We start from the raw sequence: 20,646 nt of genomic DNA on the forward strand, positions 1-20,646 counted from the left end.
AGTCCATTACAGGACAATGACCTCCATGCACAGACCATGCCACTAGATCATTTATTAGTATACCCCTAACATCTTAATCCTCAGTGTGGATTGGGATATTCAACAACAAGAAAATATTCGAAGTCAATAAGACAGAATGAGATTTGATCATTTCCTGTGCAGAATAATAAAGCTGGGAAGCAAATATGTCAGGCAATTTTCTATACTCTATGGTAAACCGTAACTGCATATACATAAGGATTATTTTGAACCTTATGAGATGATATTTGGAAACTGTCATTTGATTAACAGACTTAGCAAATGTTGTTTTTAAAGTCTATTCTTAATGCCTTGAGGTTGTTAATACTTTAGGCCAGGCCTATTACCATGTTTTCCATAGTATATAAGAATATATTGGCTTAAGAATATATTGACTCATCTTTTTCTTGTGGCCTGTTTTCTTTCCACTGATTTCTATTTCCACTGACATACAGTAAACCAATCTTAGGATTTCTCTGGCCTTTCATTACTTGTTTATTTAGGTTGATGTACACACAAATACAACTTATATGTCCATTTCAATAACTGGAAGAAAATTTCCAGCATTCAATATTAAACATGATGAATTTAAGAAATGTACATATTGTAATAGGAAACAAAGTCAGAGTACCCAGTAATCAAATAACTACAAACCTTTCCTGTACTTACCTTAAGAGGCATCTTTGCGTGTTCATTTAATAATGGGACATCAAATACTAATCGTCTGAGTAAGTGTTGCATCATAGAAGGTCTCAATTGGCTGGTGGAACAAAGCTAATTTTAATAATGAATATCTAATAATGTTTAAACTAAGTAGATAATTCATTAAACCAGATTATACACCCCAAGAACCTATACCTACACTTCTCTTCAGATGATGTTAATTTTAGGTGTTCCTAATTCAAAGATTAACTGAGAGGTACATAATTTCATAAAAGGTTATATTTCAAACTCATCTCTAGCTCCCTGATCTGAAGATCAACCTTCATTTGCTATAGGAGATGTTCCTCTTCAGCCCCTTCTCTTCTCACCAGTCAAAGCCACAGAGCCCACTGTTCCTATTAATTTAGTAAATGCTATTCTCTCTTTTCAATGGGTGGGAAGGGGCTCAGTGACTAGATCAGAAGCAGAAAGAGGAGGGAGAACAGGAGTAAGAGGAAGAGAAAGACTAAGAAATTTTGCCAGAGGAGGAAGGGAAAGCAAACTAACACCCTGTGACCATATATTATTCTGGTAATCCCGAGTGCTTCACCTCATTTAATATTTTGAAAAATCAGTGAGACAGGTTTTGATTCCATTTCACAGAACTGTAGGGTCGGGAAACTAAGATTATGAACTAATCTCTAACCTCTCTCAGTCCCATCTGGTGCCTACACCCATACACTCATTCCACTGTGAGTGAAAACCCTTCCTTCACCAATGTTCTGGACAGACGGCAAGCTTTCCCCTCCAAGAGCTCCTGTCCATTAGGAAGAAACCATTAACCTAGATAGGGGTCTGAGAAATTGTCACTTGCACTTGTCAGAACTTCAGAAGAAGATACATGTTTCTGGTTTTCCTAGTAAGACACTTGATTTCCATCATTGTCAAACATAGGCCATACTTTACTGTTTTTACTATATTACTAGATGTATTTCTTTTTTACCTTTAATAAGTCTCTTTTTTTTTCTTTTCTCTTCCAGAAGAGGAGTTAAAACCATTACACACAGTTGAAAGGTTAATCCTACACTAACACAGCCAGGGATTCCCCACACAACACCTTTACCTGCCAACATCCAGAACAGCATCATCAGTCCAACACCGTATTCAATGGCCAGATACCTATAGAGTCTTGGAGGAACACTCCTGAATTTGATCAGGAGCAAGAGTGCTCCGGTAAGACTCATAACTCGGTGCACAACAATGACTAACACGAATTAATTTTCTGGTCCAGAAATTGTTGTTAACATTCATAACAAATTGTCAAGGACCACGGAGTAAAGGCTCTTATTTAAAGAAACATGAAATAGATTTCATTGTCCACTTACCCACAGATAGAGAGTAAACACACTTCTATGGAATCCCGTTGAGCTTTGGTGAGTGAGCAGCCCTTCGAAAGCCGGTACACAGTGTGAAGCAACGAGTCAATGAGAGAAGCATGGTGCTCGGTGCCCGCAAAAAGAGGAGCGCACCTTGTCAACAAGGGGAGCACAGCTGTGCAGAGGTACCGATTGAGGGCCAGGGCCATGTCTGTGGCACTCAAAGCAGCCTGGAAGGGAATTGGAGAGGAGACCATCATCTGCATTGGTCAGGAGGCAACCTTCAAAGGGACATACATGTTGACATGTTATTTCACTATCCAGAAATTGACAAAAGTATGCAATATGGAAATGGATTCCTCTGTTATAGCTTTAACTGTGGTTCATATGCTTTTTTTTTTTAACCACTAAAAACAACAGATTTTTAATTGCTCATCAATAGATAAAAATGAATGAAATAATAGTTATCTCGTCAAAAAGTCACAGAAGTTCATGTTCTATAATAAAATGTGAAGGGTAGGATGGATGAAAGATGAAGATGCTAATGATATCAAAGAATGGGAGACTCTCCCTTTACTAGCAGAGGCAAAAGAAAGGAGTTTATTCTCACAGTAAATTTCAAACACTTTATACTCATGTCATATATATATACTCATCGTATTTATGCTCATGTCGATCAGAATCAACAGTCAAAGGTTGATTGTCTTACCATGCTATCATCTATAATACATAGGTTCAGAAATTCACATGAACACAACCAAAAAAAGAAAAAAGAATTCAGTTTCATTTTTATGATTCTCCTCTCACGGTTTTCATGAGGGAGCTACTGCCAACTCAAGATCTGATAACAACAAGACATATAATTGAGAATAAAACAAGGTATTATTACAACTACTAGAATAACATTTAGCATTCCAGCTTATTTTTAAAATGTTTCAAATAGTAGAACATTTACACTGATGGTGGCAGTTTCTTGACATGGGCTGCTGATCTCACAAGACAGATTTTAATTTATATGTACATTAAAAAATGAATACAACAGGATGATACTGTAGTTGAAAGACTCAACAATGTTCACTAGATCTTTTTAATACTTTAGTTGCTTTTACTGAGACACACAATTATTTATGTCGACTTAGAAGTTGAACAGGAACCACTGTGACCTCCCTAATTAGGGTTATACAAACTTCTTACTGTCTTCCATTGCACTGATCAGAATTCTTACTGTACTCTTTGGGTTGTCCATTTTCTCCACTATTCAGTAAATTCCTTGAGGATATAGTCTATCTTATTTTCTGTTTACTCTCTGCTACCCTAAAAAATTGGCATTCGATAAACATGTGGGGACAATGAATGAATGAATGAATATATCTGTGAAAGAATTTCAGGTGGCAGAGACTGAAGAGTTAAAAGTTGCAGAATGCATTTGTTCAAATCATTACCGTGTCTAAGGAGGCAGCAGCCCGGAGATCTGGCAGAAAGCCAACCTCAAGAAGATGGAGGAGGAAATCCTGAACCTCAATTCCATAGACCCTGTCAAGGAACAAAACCATGGCTGCCTTGTGATCTGGACAAAACCCTGCAGACATGTCAGGCTCCACCACATTCCCATCTAAAAGAGAGAAGGTGATACTGTTGTTAATGGCCACGCCATCCATGAAGACTGGTTACAAATGGCTACTTTCCAGCCGCTCACGTTTTAAATAAAGTTATCAGTTGAATGCTTTTCTGTTCTTCTAATACATTCAAGTAAGGGCTGGGAATCAGCTGAGAAAATATGGCAGTGCACTGTAAATCCAAGGTCATTTAAACGCTATTTTAGCATCCATTTGTTAATTGTGCATGTGATTAGGACAGAGTATTATGCCAGATTCTGAGAAGGAAACAAAATGACATCCATAATCCAATTATAAAACTAGGGGTAAATATCCTAAAAGCTAATATGTAAAGCAAGGTTTGCAGTCTTTTCAAAACAAGAGCAGGTCTTTAAAACATTAGTAAGAATCATGTACTCTATGTGATAGTCATGGTATGTTTACATCATTTACATATATATGGCTTAAAGAATTATAAAATAATGAACAAAACTCTATGAACCAGTTTGACTTTCAAATGAAATATGTTTCATTAATCAGAATAGCATTTAATAACATGTAAAACATATTTGAGAGCTATATTATTTTCTCTATCTACAGTCAACACTTGATGCCGATATAGTGGAGTGAATTCCTTAGTATAACTCCATAGATTCATAGATGGGATCACTGAAATGAAAAATTAGGGAATTACACGCCAATTTAAAATACTGGAGAAAAAACTTGTTTTCTGTTTGACCATGGGATAATTATGCCAAATTGTTTCTGAAATACACTGTAAGAGTCCACAAATTATATCACAGAATTTTTAACACATGCAAATGTTGAAAAAAAGCAGGCCCCTGAGAAAGATGATACATAACCATACCCATAATAGCCTGAAATAACAAAGTCACAACATTTTTGTTTTCATTCATACTCAATGACTGAATCTGAACATAAAAATGAACAAAAGGTGTTTTAAAGGAAGATTGGATTGAAGACCAATGCCAAATTATTTCCATTCCTTATACCAAATAATATAACTAATATCTTCCTTCCTATAATTATTAATACAATAATAATAACTCTTGACATCTGTGCTGTTGTCAGGTACTGTTAGGAGTGTTCCAGATACAACCTCATAAAATGTCCACAAGAGCAGTATGAAGGGGGCATTATTATCTTCATTCAACACAAGATAAAAATCAGCTTTCAGAAAAGTTAGCTAACTTGTCCAGGGTTGTGTATCTAGTCATCGGCAAACTTAGATTTAAACTAAGCAAAACTGCACTTAAAATCCGATCCAGGTAATTTAATCCCTGCATTGAACCAGCCAGCTCTAATGACACTGAACTGGAGTAAGAAATGTCAGCTGCACTGGCTTTACTCTGTGCTGCCTTCATCATCCGTCACCTGAAATTACTGGCTCAGACAGCCTGTGGAAATCTGCTCCATCCAAGGGCTGCAGGAAAAGAACATCTATTTTTGAGATTAGATACCTGACCCTTACGTTTTCTAAACTCCTCCTCCTTTCATTATCATTTTGGGCTAGGGTAAGTATAATAAAAATTTTTAAGACTGGTGAAAACTGGTCCATCAAAAAATCTACAAACAATAAATGCTGGAGAGGGTGTGGAGAAAAGGGAACCCTCCTACATTACTGGTAGGAATGTATGGTGGTCTACCCACTACAGAGAACAGTGTAAAGGTTTCTTAAATAACTAAAAATAGAACTACCATATGATCCAGAAATCCCACTCCTGGGCATGTAACTGGACAAAACCATAATTCAAAAATTTAACACATCTCAGTGTTTGGAGCAGCACTATTTATAATAGCCAGGGCATGGAAGCAACCTGTGTCCACTGACAGATGAAAGGATAAAGAAGATGTAGTACATATGAACAATGGAATATTAGCCATAAAAAGAATGAAATAATGCATTGGAGCAACATGGATGGACCTGGAGATTACCATACTAAGTAAAGTAAGTCAAAGACAAATGTCACTTACATGCGGAATCTAAAAAATGATACAAACTAACTTATTTACAGAACAGAAACCAACTTACAGGACTTAGTAAACAAACTTAGCATTACCAAAGGGGAAAGGTGGGGGAAGGGAGAGATAAATTATGAGGTTGGGATCAATATATACACAGTATATATTGGCTTCCCTGATGGTTCAGTGATAAAGAATCTGCCTGCTATGCAGGAGATGTGAGTTAGATCATTGGGTAGGGAAGATCCCTTGGAGAAGGAAACGGTAACCCGTTCCAGTATTCTTGCCTGGAGAATCTCTTGGATAGAGGCGCCTGGCAGGCTACAGTCCATAGGGGTCACAAAGAATCAGGCATGACTTAGTCACTAAACAAAAACAACTCATATATAAAATAGATAATCAATAAGAACCTACTATAAAGCACAGGGAACTCTACTCAATGCTCTGTAATAACCTAAATGGAGAAAGAACCCTAAAAGAATATATAAATATATGTGTGTATATAACTGAATCAATTTTCTGTACCCTTGAAACTAACAACATAGTAAAGCAACTATACTCTATATAAGATAAAAATTTAAAAAACCTCAGACTCAGGGAAACAATGTATGAAAAAGGCTTTAGCTTTATATACTAAATACAAAACAGAAACTATCACTGATAACTGGTGATGCTTAAAGAACCAACTGATTTCCCATTGAAACATAAGAATATTGATGGTTTGAGTTTTAGGGTTGATTTAAGGTGTAACACAGCAAAACAAAGACATAAAAGTTTCTATGTTCTCCATTTGTTGTCATTTGGTCGCTAAGTCATGCCAAACTCTTTATGACCCCATAGACTGTAGCCCTCCAAGCTCCTCTGTCCATGGGATTTCCCAGGCAAGAATACCAGAGTGGGTTGCCATCTCCTTCTCCAAAGGATCTCCCTGGACCAGGAATTGAATCTACGTCTCCTGCACTGGCAAGCTGATTCTTTACCACTGACCCACCAGGGAAGCGCAACATTCTCAACAGAGGTTAAATAAAAAACGCAATAATTTAACAATGACCAGTAGATGGCATTTTAAAAACTAACTTTCACTGCGATTATGACAGCCCACACATAAAATTCTTTAATTCCAAGTTAAGCAATATACTTCATTGTCGTTATTCAGTCGCTCAGTCGTGTCTGACTCTGTTACTCCAATGGACTCCAGCATCCCAGGCTTCCCTGTCCTTCACTATCTCCGGGAGTTGGCTCAAACTCATGTCCATCAAATCAATTACACAAACCCACCATCTCATCCTCTGTCATCCCCTTCTCCTCCTGCCTTCAGTCTTTCCCAGCATCAGAGTCCTTTCCAATGAGTCGGCTCTTTGCATCAGGTGGCCAAAGTATTGGAGCTTCAGCATCAGTCCTTCCAACGAATATTCAGGATTGATTTCCTTTAGGACTGACTGGTATGATATTCTTGTGGCCCAAGGGACTCTCAAGAGTCTTCTCCAACACCACAGTTCAAAAGCATCACTTCTTTGGTGCTCAGCCTTCTTTAATGGCCCAACTTCTACATCCATACATGACTACTGGAAAAACCACAGCTTTGACTCTACAGACCTCTATCGGCAGAGGCAAAGTGATGTCTCTGCATTTCAATATCCTGTCTAGGGTGGTCACAGCTTTTCTTCCAAGAGGTGTCTTTTATTTTCATGGCTGCAGTCACCATCCTCAGTGATTTTGGAGCCAAAGAGAATAACATCTGTCACTGTTTCCATTTTTTTTGTCCATTTATTTGCCATGAAGTGATGGGATTGGATGCCATGATCTTAATTTTTTTAATGTTGAGTTTTAAGCCAACTTTTTCACTTTCATCAAAAGGCTTTTTAGTTCCTCTTCACTTTCTGCCATAAGGATGGTGTCATCTGCATATCTGAGGTTATTGATACTTCTCCCGGAAATCTTGATTCCAGCTTATGATTCATCTGGCCCGGCATTTTACATGATGTACTCTGCATATAAGTTAAATAAGCAGGGTGACAAAATACAGCCTTGACATACTCCTTTACCAATTTGGAACCAGTCTGTTGTTCCATGTCCGGTTCTAACTGTTGCTTCTTGACCTGCATATAGGATTCACAAGAGGCAGGTAAGGTTGTCTGGTATTTCCATCTCTTTAAGTGTTTTCCACAATTTGTTGTGATCCACACAGTCAAAGGCTTTAGCGTAGTCAATGAAGCAGAAGTAGATGCTTTTCTGGAATGACCTTGCTTTTTTTATGATCCAACATATGTTGGCAATTTGATCTCTGGTTCCTCTACCTTTTCTAAATCCTGTTTGAACATATGAAAGTCCTCAATTCATATACTGTTGAAGCCTTGCTTGAAGGATTTTGACCATAATCGTGCTAGCATGTGAAATGAATGCAACTGTGTGGTAGCTTGAACATTTTTATAGCTCATATTTATGACCAAAAAAAATCATAACTTTATTATAACACAACTAGGTGGAACAAGAAAGAAACTAACTAGAAAAATCTAAAAAGTTAGTAAAGAAAGAAGAAACTGGCACATTGCAGTTCATGGGGTCGCAGAGTTGGACACAAGTTAGTGACCGAATAACAACAATAACAAAAGATAGATAGTTGGACAAAAAGGAGGTCTATTGCAACTTTTGGAGCAATTCTGAAAGAGATGTCTGAACACTCATATAATCCTTGTTCTTAGTTCCACGTTATTACTAATTTTAAAGGTAAAATCTAGCATTTATTTATTTCCTAGTCTGTGTGTCACTCTTATCCTAAGAGTATCAATTTTGTGGCTCAAAATGTAGGGGAAAGACAAAATATTTTAAATAGGTAAATGAACATGAGTTAGAAGTGAAGTAAAAGAGGTAAATGAGAACAGTCTCTTTACACACCAGAAAAAGAAACTGCCTAAAGTGGGGAATGAGCAATGCAGTGTAGGGCCACCCAAAACAGGCAGGTCATGGTGGAGAGTTCTGACAAAATGTGGTCCACTGGAGAAGCGAATGGCAAACCACTTCAGTATTCTTTTCTTGAGAATCCCATGAACAGCATGAAAAGGCAAAAAGATAGGACACTGAAAGATGAACTCACCAGGTCAATAGGCGCCCAAAATGCTACTGGAGATCAGTGGAGAAATAAATCCAGAAGGAGTGAAGAGATGGCGCCAAAACAAAAACAACACCCAGTGTGGATGTGACTGGTGATGGAAGTAAAGTCCATTGCTGTAAATAGCACTATTGCATAGGAACCTAGAATATTAGGTCCATGAATCAAGGCAAATTGGAAGTGATCAAACAGGAGATGGCAAAAGTGAACATCAACATTTTAGGAATCAGTGAACTAAAATGGAATGGAATGGTGAATTTAACTCAGATGACCATTATATCTACCACTGTGGGCAAGGATCCCTTAGAAAAAATGGAGCAGCCATCATAGTCAACAAAAGAGTCCAAAATGCAGTACTTGGATGCAATCTCAAAAACGACAGAATGATCTCTGTTCGTTTCCAAGGCAAACCATTCAGTATCACAGTAATCTAAGTCTATGCCCTGACCAATAATGCTGAAGAAGCTGAAATTGAATGGTTCTATGAAGACCTACAAGACCTTTTAAAACTAACACCCCAAAAAGATGTCCTTTTCATTATAGGGGACTAGAATGCAAAAGTCAAGAAATACCTGGAGTAACATGCAAATTTAGCCTTGGAGTACAGAATGAAGCAGGGCAAAGGTTAATAGCATTTCGCCAAGAGAATGCACTGGTCATAGCAAACACCCTCTTCCAACAATGCAAGAGAAGACTCTACACATGGACATCACCAGATGGTCAATAATGATATCAGATTGATTATATTCTTTGCAGCCAAAGATGGAGAAGCTCTATACAGTCAGCAAAAACAAGACCAGGAGCTGACTGTGGCTCAGATCATGAACTCCTTATTGCCAAATTCAGAATTAAATTGAAGAAAAGGGAAAACCACTAGAACATTCAGGTACGACCTAAATCAAATCCCTTACAATTATAAAGTGGAAGTGACAAATACATTCAAGGGATTAGATCTGATAGAGAGTGCCTAAAGAACTATGGATGGTGGTTTGTGAGACTGTAGAGAAGGCAGGGATCAAGACCATCTCCAAGAAGAAGTAATGCAAAAAGGCAAAATGTTTGAGGAGGACTTACAAATAGCTGTGAAAAGAAGAGAAGCAAAAGGCAAAGGAGAAAAGGAAAGATATGCCCATTGGAATGCAGAGTTCCAAAGATGAGCAAGGAGCTATAAGAAAGTTTTCCTCAGTGATCAGTGCAAAGAAATAGAGGAAAAACAATAGAATGGAAAAGACTAGAGATCTCTTCAAGAAAACTAGAGATACCAAGGGAACATTTCATGCAAAGATGGGCACAATAAAGGACAGAAATAGTATGGACCTAAGAGAAGCAGAAGATTAAGAAGTGGAAAGAATACACAGAAGAACTATACAAAAAAGATCTTCATGACCCGGATAACCATGATGGTGTGATCACTCACCTGGACTCAGACATCCTAGAATGTGAAGTCAAGTGGACCTTAGGAAGCATCACTACAAACAAAGCTAGTGGAGGTGATGGAATTCCAGTTGAGCTACTTCAAATCGTAAAAGATGATGCTGTGAAATTGCTGCACTCAATATGCCAGCAAGTTTGGAAAACTCAGCAGTGGCCGCAGGACTGGAAAAGGTCAGTTTTCATTCCAATCCCAAAGAAAGGCAATGCCAAAGAATGCTCAAACTATCGCACAATTGCACTCTTCTCACATGCAAGTAAAGTAATGCTCAAAATTCTCCAAGCCAGGCTTCAACAGTATGTGAAATGTGAACTTCCAAACGTTCAAACTGGATTTAGAAAAGGCAGAGGAATCAGAGATCAAACTGCCAACATCCGTTGGATCAAAAAAGCAAGAGAGTTCCAGAAAAACATCTACTTCTGCTTTATTCACTATGCCAACAGTCAACTGGTTGTGTGGATCACAATTGTGTGGATCACACAATTGGTCATGTGGATCACAAGCAACCCCAGAGAATCCTTCAAGATGTGGAAATACCAGATCACCTGACCTGCCTCCTGAGGAATTGTATGCAGGTCAGGAAGCAACAGTTAGAACTGAACATGGAACCACAGACTGGTTCCAAATCGAAAGGAGTATGTCAAGGCTGCATATTGTCACCCTGCTTATTTAACTTATATGCAGAGTACATCATGAGAAATGCTGGGCTGGATGAAGCATAAGCTGGAATCAATTGCCAGGAGAAATATCAATAACCTCAGCTATGCAGATGACATCACCCTTATGGCAGAAAGTGAAGAAGAACTAAAGAGCCTCTTCATGAAAGTGAAAAAGGAGAATGAAAAAGTTGGTCAGTCAACATTTAGAAAGCTAAGATCATGGCATCTGGTCCTACCACTCCATGGCAAATAGAAAGGGAAACAATGGAAACAGTGAGAGACTTTATTTTAGGGGGCTCTAAAATCACTGCAGATGGTGACTGCAGCCATGAAATTAAAAGACGCTTACTCCTTGGGAGAAAAGTTATGACCAACCTGGATAGCATATTAAAAAGCAGAGACATCACTTTGCCAACAAAGGTCTGTCAAGTCAAAGCTTTGGTTTTTCCAGTAGTCATGTATGGATGTGAGAGCTGGACTATAAAGAAAGCTGAGCGCTGAAGAATTGATGCGTTTGAACTGTGGTGTTGGAGAAGACTCTTGAGAGTCCCTTGGACTGCAAGGAGATCCAACCAGTCCATCCTAAAGGAAATCAGTCCTAACTATTCATTGGAAGGACCGATGCTGAAGCTGAAATTCCAATACTTTGGCCACCTGATGCAAAGAACTGACTCATTTGAAAAGACCCTGATGCTGGGAAAGATTGAAGGCAGGAGGAGAAGGGGACGACAGAGGATGAGATGGTTGGATGGCAGCACCAAATCAATGGACATGAGTTTTAGAAACTCCAGGATTTGGTGATGGACAAGGAAGACTGGCATGCTGCAGTCCATGGGGGCTCAAAGAGTTGGACACAGCTGAGTGACTGAACTGAAAGTGGGGAAGACAAAAAGCTAGGGGACAATTTTTAAGGTCCAGCTTTCCTTAAAATTAGAATGAGTATTCAGTTATCACAACTTTTCTGCCACCTGGAGATATGAGTGTGTTGGGTTAACACACATGAAACTTCACTTCCTAACAATCATAGAGCTGGCATGTAGGATAAGCATCTTCTGTCACACAGCAATCCCCTCATTCTAGATTTGAGTTATTAACAGTTAATCTTCTCTGGGAATAATTCATGAAAGAAAAGGGCCATCATATGTACTTCCTATCTAATCAAATTTTCAGTCTAAATTCATCAGTTCTGTTCAGTGCAGTCACTCACTCATGTACGACTCTTTGCGACCCCATGGACTGCAGCACACCAGGCCTCCCTCTCCATCACCAACTCCCGGAATTTACTCAAACTCATGTCCAGTGAATCGGTGATGCCGTCCAACCATCTCATCCTCTGTTGTGCCCTTCTCCTCCCGCCTTCAATCTTTCCCAGCATCAGGGTCTTTTGCAATGAGTCAGTTCCTCCCAACAGGTGGCCAAAGTATTGGAGTTTCAGCTTCAACATCAGTCCTTCCAACGAATATTCAGGACTGATTTCCTTTAGGATGGATTGGTTGGCTACAAAAACGATATATAAATGGGACTTCTCTGGTGGTCTAGTAGTTAAGAATCTGCCTTGCAACACAGTGGATGCGGGTTCAATCCCTGGTCCAGGATCTAGGATCCCACATGCAGTGGAGCAACTAAGCCTGCACGTGATAACTATTGAGCCCATGTGCCACAATTAAGAGTCCATGCACCGCAACGAAAGATCCCACATGATGCAACAATGATCATGCACGCTGCAACTAAGATCTGACCCAGTCAAATAAATAAACATTTTTTTAAATGACATATGCAACAATATCCAATAAAGTCTTTAAAACTGAACAAAACTCCAACTGGAATAAGGGAAAATAAAGTATAATTTGGATCTAACATATCATTTAGGTGCCTTCAGTAACTGCTTATATCTTCTTATGTTAGGCAGAGTGAATTATAATACCAACAGGGAATTAGGCCTTGAGCCCAAGCCATGTGCCATTTCTGCTATAGTCTGGGGCATGACAGAGGCTCAGTGTGAGAGAAGGCTGGGACCTTATTACCAACCCCCTTCACTTCATCCCTCCTGAGTGGCCCCCTCCCATCTTCTCCCTAGACCCGGAAGGGGCACGAGGAGCCATAGCTTCTGGGTATTTATATGCAGAGTCTGTTGATTTTATTTTGTATGCTTTTGAATTAATACTGTAAACTAATCATAAGCAGTTTCTAAACCAAAAATTACATGTTGTAAAAGAATAACAAATGTTGGGTCAAACTAGGGAAAAAGAAATCTTTTTAAAATATGTTCTCCTTAGTCTTAAAAAGCCTACTTCTTTGAACACACGGGGGATTTTTAAATCCCTAAGTCAAAAGCTATGACCATTGGTTTAGGGGGAAAAAAAGCATTATAAAAAAGTGACCACGAATGGGACTGCCCTGGTAGTCCAGTGGTTAAGACTTCACCCTCCGATGCAGAGGGTGCAGGTTCAGTCCCTGGTCAGAGAGCTAAGATCCTGTATGCCTCATGGCCAAAACCCCAAAACATAAACAACAGATTGTAACAAGTTTAATAAATACTTTAAAAATGGTCCATACCAAAAAAAAATCTTTAAAAAATCAGAAAGAAAATGTCCATGAAAACAATCAAAAAGAGTGAATTAAAGTATTGCTGTCAAGAAAGACAGTGAAGAATGGAGGACCAAAGAACTCCAGGAGAGATATTAGACAGAGAGTTGAGGTGTCTATTTCTTCTTCTCGGGAAACTGCAATGTCACATGAAAAAGAATAAAATCCCATTGGAAACATAGCTGTTTAAAAACAAGGACTACAGAAAATATTTTATAAAATAATGTACTTCGTGGTTAACTTTTTAAAAGAAACATGTAACTGTACTATGCTGCAAGGAGAGAAACTGTGAGCACTATGACATTACTGAAAACAACACATCATCCAATGTCCTGTGCTCAGTTCCTCGGTCACGTCTGACTCTTTGTGACCCCATGGACTGTAGCCCGCCAGGCTCCTCTGTCCATGGGGATTCTCCAGGCAAGAATATGGGAGTGGGTTGCCATGCCCTCCTCCAGGGATCTTCCCAACCCAGGGATCAGACCCAGGTATCCTGCACTATAGACGGATTCTTTGCCATCTGAGCCACCATCACATCATCCAATGTCCTACTGAATTACAAAGAATGGAAGATAGCCTTACCTTTGGCTATTGTGGGCATCTGAAAAGCGATGCTGATCACTCCCACCAAATCTCCCAATGGAATCAGAGATCTCAAAATAGACCTGATTCTGATGGCTTCCCCCTTGGCAGCATGAATCAACTACAGAAAAAAAAAAAAAAAGAATCAACTACAGGCAGAAAAACAAAGGAATGAAGAATATTGTGTGAAATCAATGTTCTAATTCTATCTGGAAAAGTGAAAGAATGGGAATCTAAGTCTGAAATAATTTTCTGTTAATTACACACAAAATTAGATATCTTCTTTAATAGAACCACTCTATGATCCAGCAATTTCACTCCTGTATACATATCCAAAGAAAAAAACACTAATTTGAAAAGATATTTGTATCCAAATATTTACAGAAGCATTATTTATAATTGCCTAGATACAGAAGCAACCTAAGTGTCCATCCACAGATGAATGGATAAAGCTGTGGTGTATACACACACACATTTTATATATATATAAAATAAATCATATGTATATGATATATTATTGTACTATTATTATATATTATATATACCCTGGATACTCTAGAGTATATTATCCTTAGTGAAATGAGTCAGACAGAGAAATACAAATACTGTATGTTATCATTGTATGTGGAATCTAAAAAAACACAAATGAGCAAATGTAACAAAAACATAAACAGACCACAGTTACAGAGAAAAAACCAGTGGATACCAATGGGCAGAGAGAAGGGTGGAGGGGCAAGATAGCATTAGGGAATTAAGAGATAAAATTGTTATATATAAAATAAATAAGATACAAGGATATATTGTATAGCACAGAGAATATAGCCAGTATTTTCTAATAACTTTAGAGTGTAACCTGTAACAATCTTGAATTACTATGTTGCACATGTGAAACTAATATAATATTGTGAAGTAATTATACTTTAATTTTAAAAATTTAATGAAAAATAAACAATGAAGTTGAACCTCTCTTGGAAATTGCCACTTCAGGCTTACAGATAGATATTTACTTGCCCACATCAGTTTCATTGACTTTAGCACACACGAGTCATATATTGCCGTCTAGGCCAACAGGTACCTCCATTAGAACAATAGCTTTTATCCTCTTTGGGGTATTAAAGTACTGGATCAGCCAAAAAAAGTTCACTTGGATTTTTCCATACCATCTTACAGAAAAACCCAAATGAACTCTTTGGCCAACCCAATATTTTAAGCCTGATAAGTCTGTGAATGCTTACCCCCCAGAATTACACATGCATATCTATCCATAAAAAGAGCAACCATACAAAGGGAAAAATTATTATCTCTACACTCTGAACACATACTAATATTTATGACTTCTTTAGTCTCTTCCTTGTTTTGTGATGAAAATGTAACTGTATTTGTACCTATAGTCTACACTGATTTCTCCCAGGAATGGGTTAATAATGAGGGAAAATGATGAACATGGATGCTAGCAGGTCTGTTAGACCTGGCGTCCCCAATCTTCTACTGGTCTGTTAGAAACTGAGCTACATGGCAGGTGAGAGGAGGGGCAAGCCAGTGAAGTTTCATCTGTATTTACACTTGCTCCTCATTACTCACTTCAGGTGTCACTGTCTCCCATGACCCCAGGATGGGACTGTCTAGCTGCAGGAGAACAAGTTCAAAGCTCCCACTGATTCTGCATTATGGTAAGTTGTATAATTATTTCATTATATATCACAATGTAATAATAATAGAAATAAAGTGTACAATAAATGCAATGAACCTGAATCATTCCCAAACCATCCCTCTCTTCCCAATCCATGGGGAAACTGTCTTCCACGAAACCCATCCCTGGTGTCAAAAAGGTTGGGGACCACTGTGTCAGATCTTCACTGGCTAATAAAATACCTACGAAGAATGTAGATCTGTCATGGTTACAGGTCTCAGCCAGTCTCTGAAACAGACTGGACGCTTCCAGAACCAGGGAGTCATTTGTTCCTTCCCTGTAGGGTGTGAAACACATGCACAATTTCTAACACCTAGGAGATCCTTCAATTAATGGTTGCTGAAGATGAATAGATTTCAGAAATGCCAAGATTAGTCCCTTATTAAGTCATTTAGTTTTTTTTTTTTCCCTTTAATATAGCAGAACAAGAATCTTCTATTTACTAGCGTTATTTCTCTTGTGATTCCTTTGATCAACTACTTTAATAGGGAAAGAACACATATTGTCAGCATAAAGCTTTTGTCTGAAATCACTCCCAACACACAATTTTTTAACAATCAAGTCCCATTTACTATAATGAAAACCTCACTGGCAGCAAGTTCGTACAAAAAAAATCAGACTCCAGGTTTTCTAACATTCTAATATTTCTTCACATTGTGATTCCTCTCTATTCACAACAAAAGATTACATCCAGAAAGCAAGAAAGTTTTAACTTATGGGTGTGAGAGAAAAAAGACAGAAACAAAGTCCCCCTGAAACCGAAGATTTGAAGGGTAGGGAGAAAGGTGATTTAACAGGCATTCTGGCTTCATGCTCAGGGCAGTCAGAAGTATATTTGCCCTGCTCCATAGCACTGGTCCATCTGCTACAAACTCTGGTTGTTTCCCACCCATCAACAGATCATGAAGCTAATTTCATGGACTCTGGCTAGCATTTTCAAAATTAATACAATGGAGAAAAACAGAAAAAAAGTATAAAATATCAGAATGTATCACAGAGAATCAGTCCACAAACTTCAATTACATTTTGGTCAGAAAGTTTATGAAAACACTAATCAACAGCTCTTTCCTTTCCCCTAAACTGCTCCTATTCCCACTTCCCCTTAAAAAAGTGGTCAGCTCATAGCAGCTCCATAGCTTCAAAAGGACTAAGTACTATATAGCAAAGAAATAATTCTTGAGAGGAGCAGTGCTTTATGCATACACTAAAATAGGAAAGGACATTATATAGAAAAAAATATGTTCTTTCCCTCTTAGAGTGTGGGAAGTCTTATATGAGTTTTAGAGATATATTAGAAACTGACTATTCTATTAATGAATCATACTGAAATCTCACTACTAATTTTTATAACCAAGGTATTTCCAACTAAACAAACACTTGTTCAGCAATTATGCTGCAGCTATTATTTTTAATGGAGCATGAAGATTACTGGTTTTGGATGTTTTGTGCTCTTTGTCAGTGATGGGTCTCTTAACAGAGAGAGATAACGCCAGGATTGTTGCTCCTTGACTCCAAGACACTTACATGCATCTCGGGAGCACAGCGTCCTAACAGGTCAATCAAAGCTGCATAGAAGGTCATGATGGCATTTCCCATGTGGATGGTGTCATCCTCTTCCTCGTCTGTATCACTTTCATGGATTTTTCAAAAGAAACAAAGGGAAGCAAACAGGATAGTAAAGTAACATTTCAGATTTATTACATACTTCTCAAAGGAAAGGGACCAGTATGGTAATTAGTTCTGCCTCCTCTGACACTTTTCACATATATGTTTAATATACAGCTTGTCATTTCTAAAAGAAAAAAATGGGTTAAAGATATTACTTGAGATTTTATCACCAAGAACACATGTGTGGGAACTTAAACATCCTTTGAAAGGAAAAAGTGGGCTTGTTAATTTGATGGCATCAGCTTATTTCTACTGGCAAAGAGGATATTAACAAAGAAAATAATTGATGGATGAAATTGGTAAATTTGATTTTCCAAATAACACACAATTAGAGAAAGGGTGATAAAGATCTGTCCTACAAGACTCCCAGAATAGTGATTTTCCCAGAGTACTTCATAAACGTGATTTCATTTACTCATCTTTGTTTACTCTGCCCAACCACCCACTCCCAGGTAATATGACATGAAAAACATAAATATTTCATTATCTCATTGATGAGAGAGAAATCTGGATGGCCCTGGAAGATCATCTCATTCTTCCCTTTGGAGGCCTGGCAGACAGCTGCCTCATCTGGCCTTAATGGTCTGCAGAGAGACAGGAGGACTTGTTGACAATACTGTTCCTGGCCTGCAAGGCTGTCTTCAAAGCTCTCAAGTGCACATCCACTCATGTGATCCTTGACCAGCAAGCTCTTGATGTACATTCTACTACTTAGAAAAACTAAGGGATCCCTAGTTGGTCAAAGACTAACTGATAAATACATAACATGCTTTTGGAGTGCTCCCATCCTGGAACCCTTGTCTTAGAGTGAATGGAACACTTATCCCAGATCTTTAAGTGGGAGAACCAGGATTTGCAGGACAACTTCTCTTCTTGGAAATTTTCTTCCACTAAGCCTTATGTTATATCTCTACCAACAGTGCTAGCAGCGTGGTTACATGTCCCCCAAGCAGGACACTCAGCTCCACAGGTTAAAAGAACAGGAAGCTGGAACTTCCCTGGTGGTCCAGTCATGAAGACTCCACACTTCAACGGCAGGGGGGGACAGGCTCCATCTCTAGCTGGGGAACTAAGATCCCAAATGTCATGTGATATGGCAAAAAAAAAAGAGGGGGGCAATATGCCTGGGTGAACTTATTGCTGGAACTGAGTTAACAACATATACTATGGAGAAACATAAGTTAGTCACTGCCTCCCGTTATTATCACCAAGACCTAAACAAAGCACTTTATTCCTCAAAATGACAACATCCCCTTTTCTTTACTTTGCCAATACGCCAGTTTAATTAAGTCTCCACCCTCTTGCTAAAGGCCTCTTTCTCACTTACAATTATCATGAAAACTCATTCCAGCTATCCTCCCAGTAAACTCTAACTTCAAAGGCTCATCTGTCATCTTTTAATAACTCACTATGCCATAGAGCCTTAAGAAAATTCACAGAATACATCTCCTTCTACAATCTCAATTTCTTTTTACTAAATCCACACAATATTCCTGATGTCTCTTTGCTCATCCCTTCTCCCAAAACACATTTGATTTTCAGGGGCAGAAATCCTGAGTACTGGAGTATTATACTACAATTAAGATAACAAAAATTTATTTTGTAAAACTAAAAGTCAAGTAGTATCACTGAATTTTAAGAGTGTGTATATTTGACCTACGGTGTTTTGCTGGATCCGGTAGTTGGTGAGGGACCATCTCGAGAGGGATCCTCGGCTATTTTTATGGCTTCTTCCATGGCTGCGAGCAGGCCATTCCCACCTTCCCCCCTCAAGGCAGGACCGAAACACTCAGGCCTCCGAATGAGCAATCTCACCACAACATTTGCATTCTCCTCCACGCTCTCCCCTAGGATCAAACGGGAAACAGGAGGAAATAAGCATTGACCACGTGGAAGTTCAGAGGAAACATTATACTAACTCATTTACATTTGAAGAAAGTTAACTAAAATCAAATAAGGCAGTAGCAGAGCCAAAGTCGAATCCAAATGACTAGGGTTCCGTACACAGGACACAGGAAAGCCCTTTTCTTTCACTTCACATTTTCAAAGTAAATAAAAGCACGATAGAGACAGAAACCATTTATTTTTGTTCATTTGTTACACAGAGTGAAGATCCTAGCTATTATTAGAGTCTAATGATAAAAAGAACAAGAATCTAAGTGCCTAAAATTTTTAATAATGAAAGCCTAGCATGTATCAAAATAAATATTTTAAAATAAATGATTACTGTGAAAAAACATAATGATTACAAAATAGTCAATTTCTTTACTACTATTTACTTCCTTCATGAAAATGCTGGGATGCCTCATTATTTTGCACCTTCTTCTTTTTTTTTTTTTAGTTTTAAAATAATGTTTTTAAAAGACCCTACGAGATTCATCCTACCATTACAGAAGACAGCAAATCTGAGAAAGTCAAGATATCTCTCTCCTTCAACTGGATTCCACCCAATGTCTGGATAACCCTTTGACACTAGCATCTGGCAACTCTGCAGTCCACAACCAGCCAAGTATCGAACTACCTACAACAGAGAAGAAGATAAGCATAAGCATCACCCGTGGGGTGAGAATTCATTTAGATGCTTGCACTAGACATGGTATATCATATCATCAAAGAATGGTTTCAAAATCACTTGCAAAAAAAAAATCACTTGCAGAAACACATTCATTTTAATCTCATGACCATCTACAGGAACTCCCTGTAATAAAACCAAAGAAATCAAGAAATACTGACAAGTCATAACAAGGTGCTATCACAGTAAAAATGTTTACAAAGCAACTTCATGAAAGAAAAATATCCCTAAATTTCATATCATCTGAGACTTTTACCCACAAGAGTTGTAATATTGATAAACTTCAAAAATGCCTGATGATCTCTGGCCCAATGTAAAACCTGAATCCATCTGAGATACTGAAAGATCCACCTGAGACATAATGATGTTTTAAAGAGTTAATTACTCCCAAACTAAGTATCAGTTTAATGGGGGGATGGGTGTGTGTGAGAGGACATCCTAGAGAGGTAGAGAAATCTAAGCTTAGAGAAGCTTAGAGTCAAGTATCTTTAGGTTCAAATCTGACCTGCATCAGGACTCAGTGTATCATGAGCCATGTACCATGCTTAGTGTCCTGAGCCACGGGTTTACTATCTGTAAAGTCTGGGATAACACTACCTATCTTTCTGTATTGTTAAATTTAACACATTAAGACTTCTGCTTAGCTTGGTCTTTTAAAATATTCCATCTTATGTGAATATTGGTCCTCTACAAGATTTCATCACAGAACCAGTTTTTAAAAGAAATCCCTAAAG

The 20,646-nt window shown here is 38.3% G+C and overlaps 1 protein-coding gene across 12 annotated transcripts in view; it reads right to left on the minus strand.

Moving 5' to 3' along the window:
* Positions 1-20,646, minus strand: part of RYR2 (ryanodine receptor 2) — a 794,016-nt gene that overhangs the window by 216,392 nt on the left and 556,978 nt on the right. For all 12 annotated transcript variants that reach the window (XM_043925904.1, XM_043925902.1, XM_043925903.1 and 9 more), the window contains exons 45-51: positions 19,726-19,861; positions 19,001-19,187; positions 17,197-17,302; positions 13,983-14,103; positions 3,479-3,648; positions 2,046-2,266; positions 688-778 (exon numbers count right to left, since the gene is read on the minus strand). In XM_043925904.1, the coding sequence (XP_043781839.1) occupies positions 688-778; positions 2,046-2,266; positions 3,479-3,648; positions 13,983-14,103; positions 17,197-17,302; positions 19,001-19,187; positions 19,726-19,861 (1,032 nt within the window). The remainder of the gene's footprint in view (positions 1-687; positions 779-2,045; positions 2,267-3,478; positions 3,649-13,982; positions 14,104-17,196; positions 17,303-19,000; positions 19,188-19,725; positions 19,862-20,646) is intronic.

This window comes from Cervus elaphus, chromosome 15 (genome assembly GCF_910594005.1).
Source record: "Cervus elaphus chromosome 15, mCerEla1.1, whole genome shotgun sequence".
In the NCBI taxonomy this organism is placed as follows: Eukaryota; Metazoa; Chordata; class Mammalia; order Artiodactyla; family Cervidae; genus Cervus; species Cervus elaphus.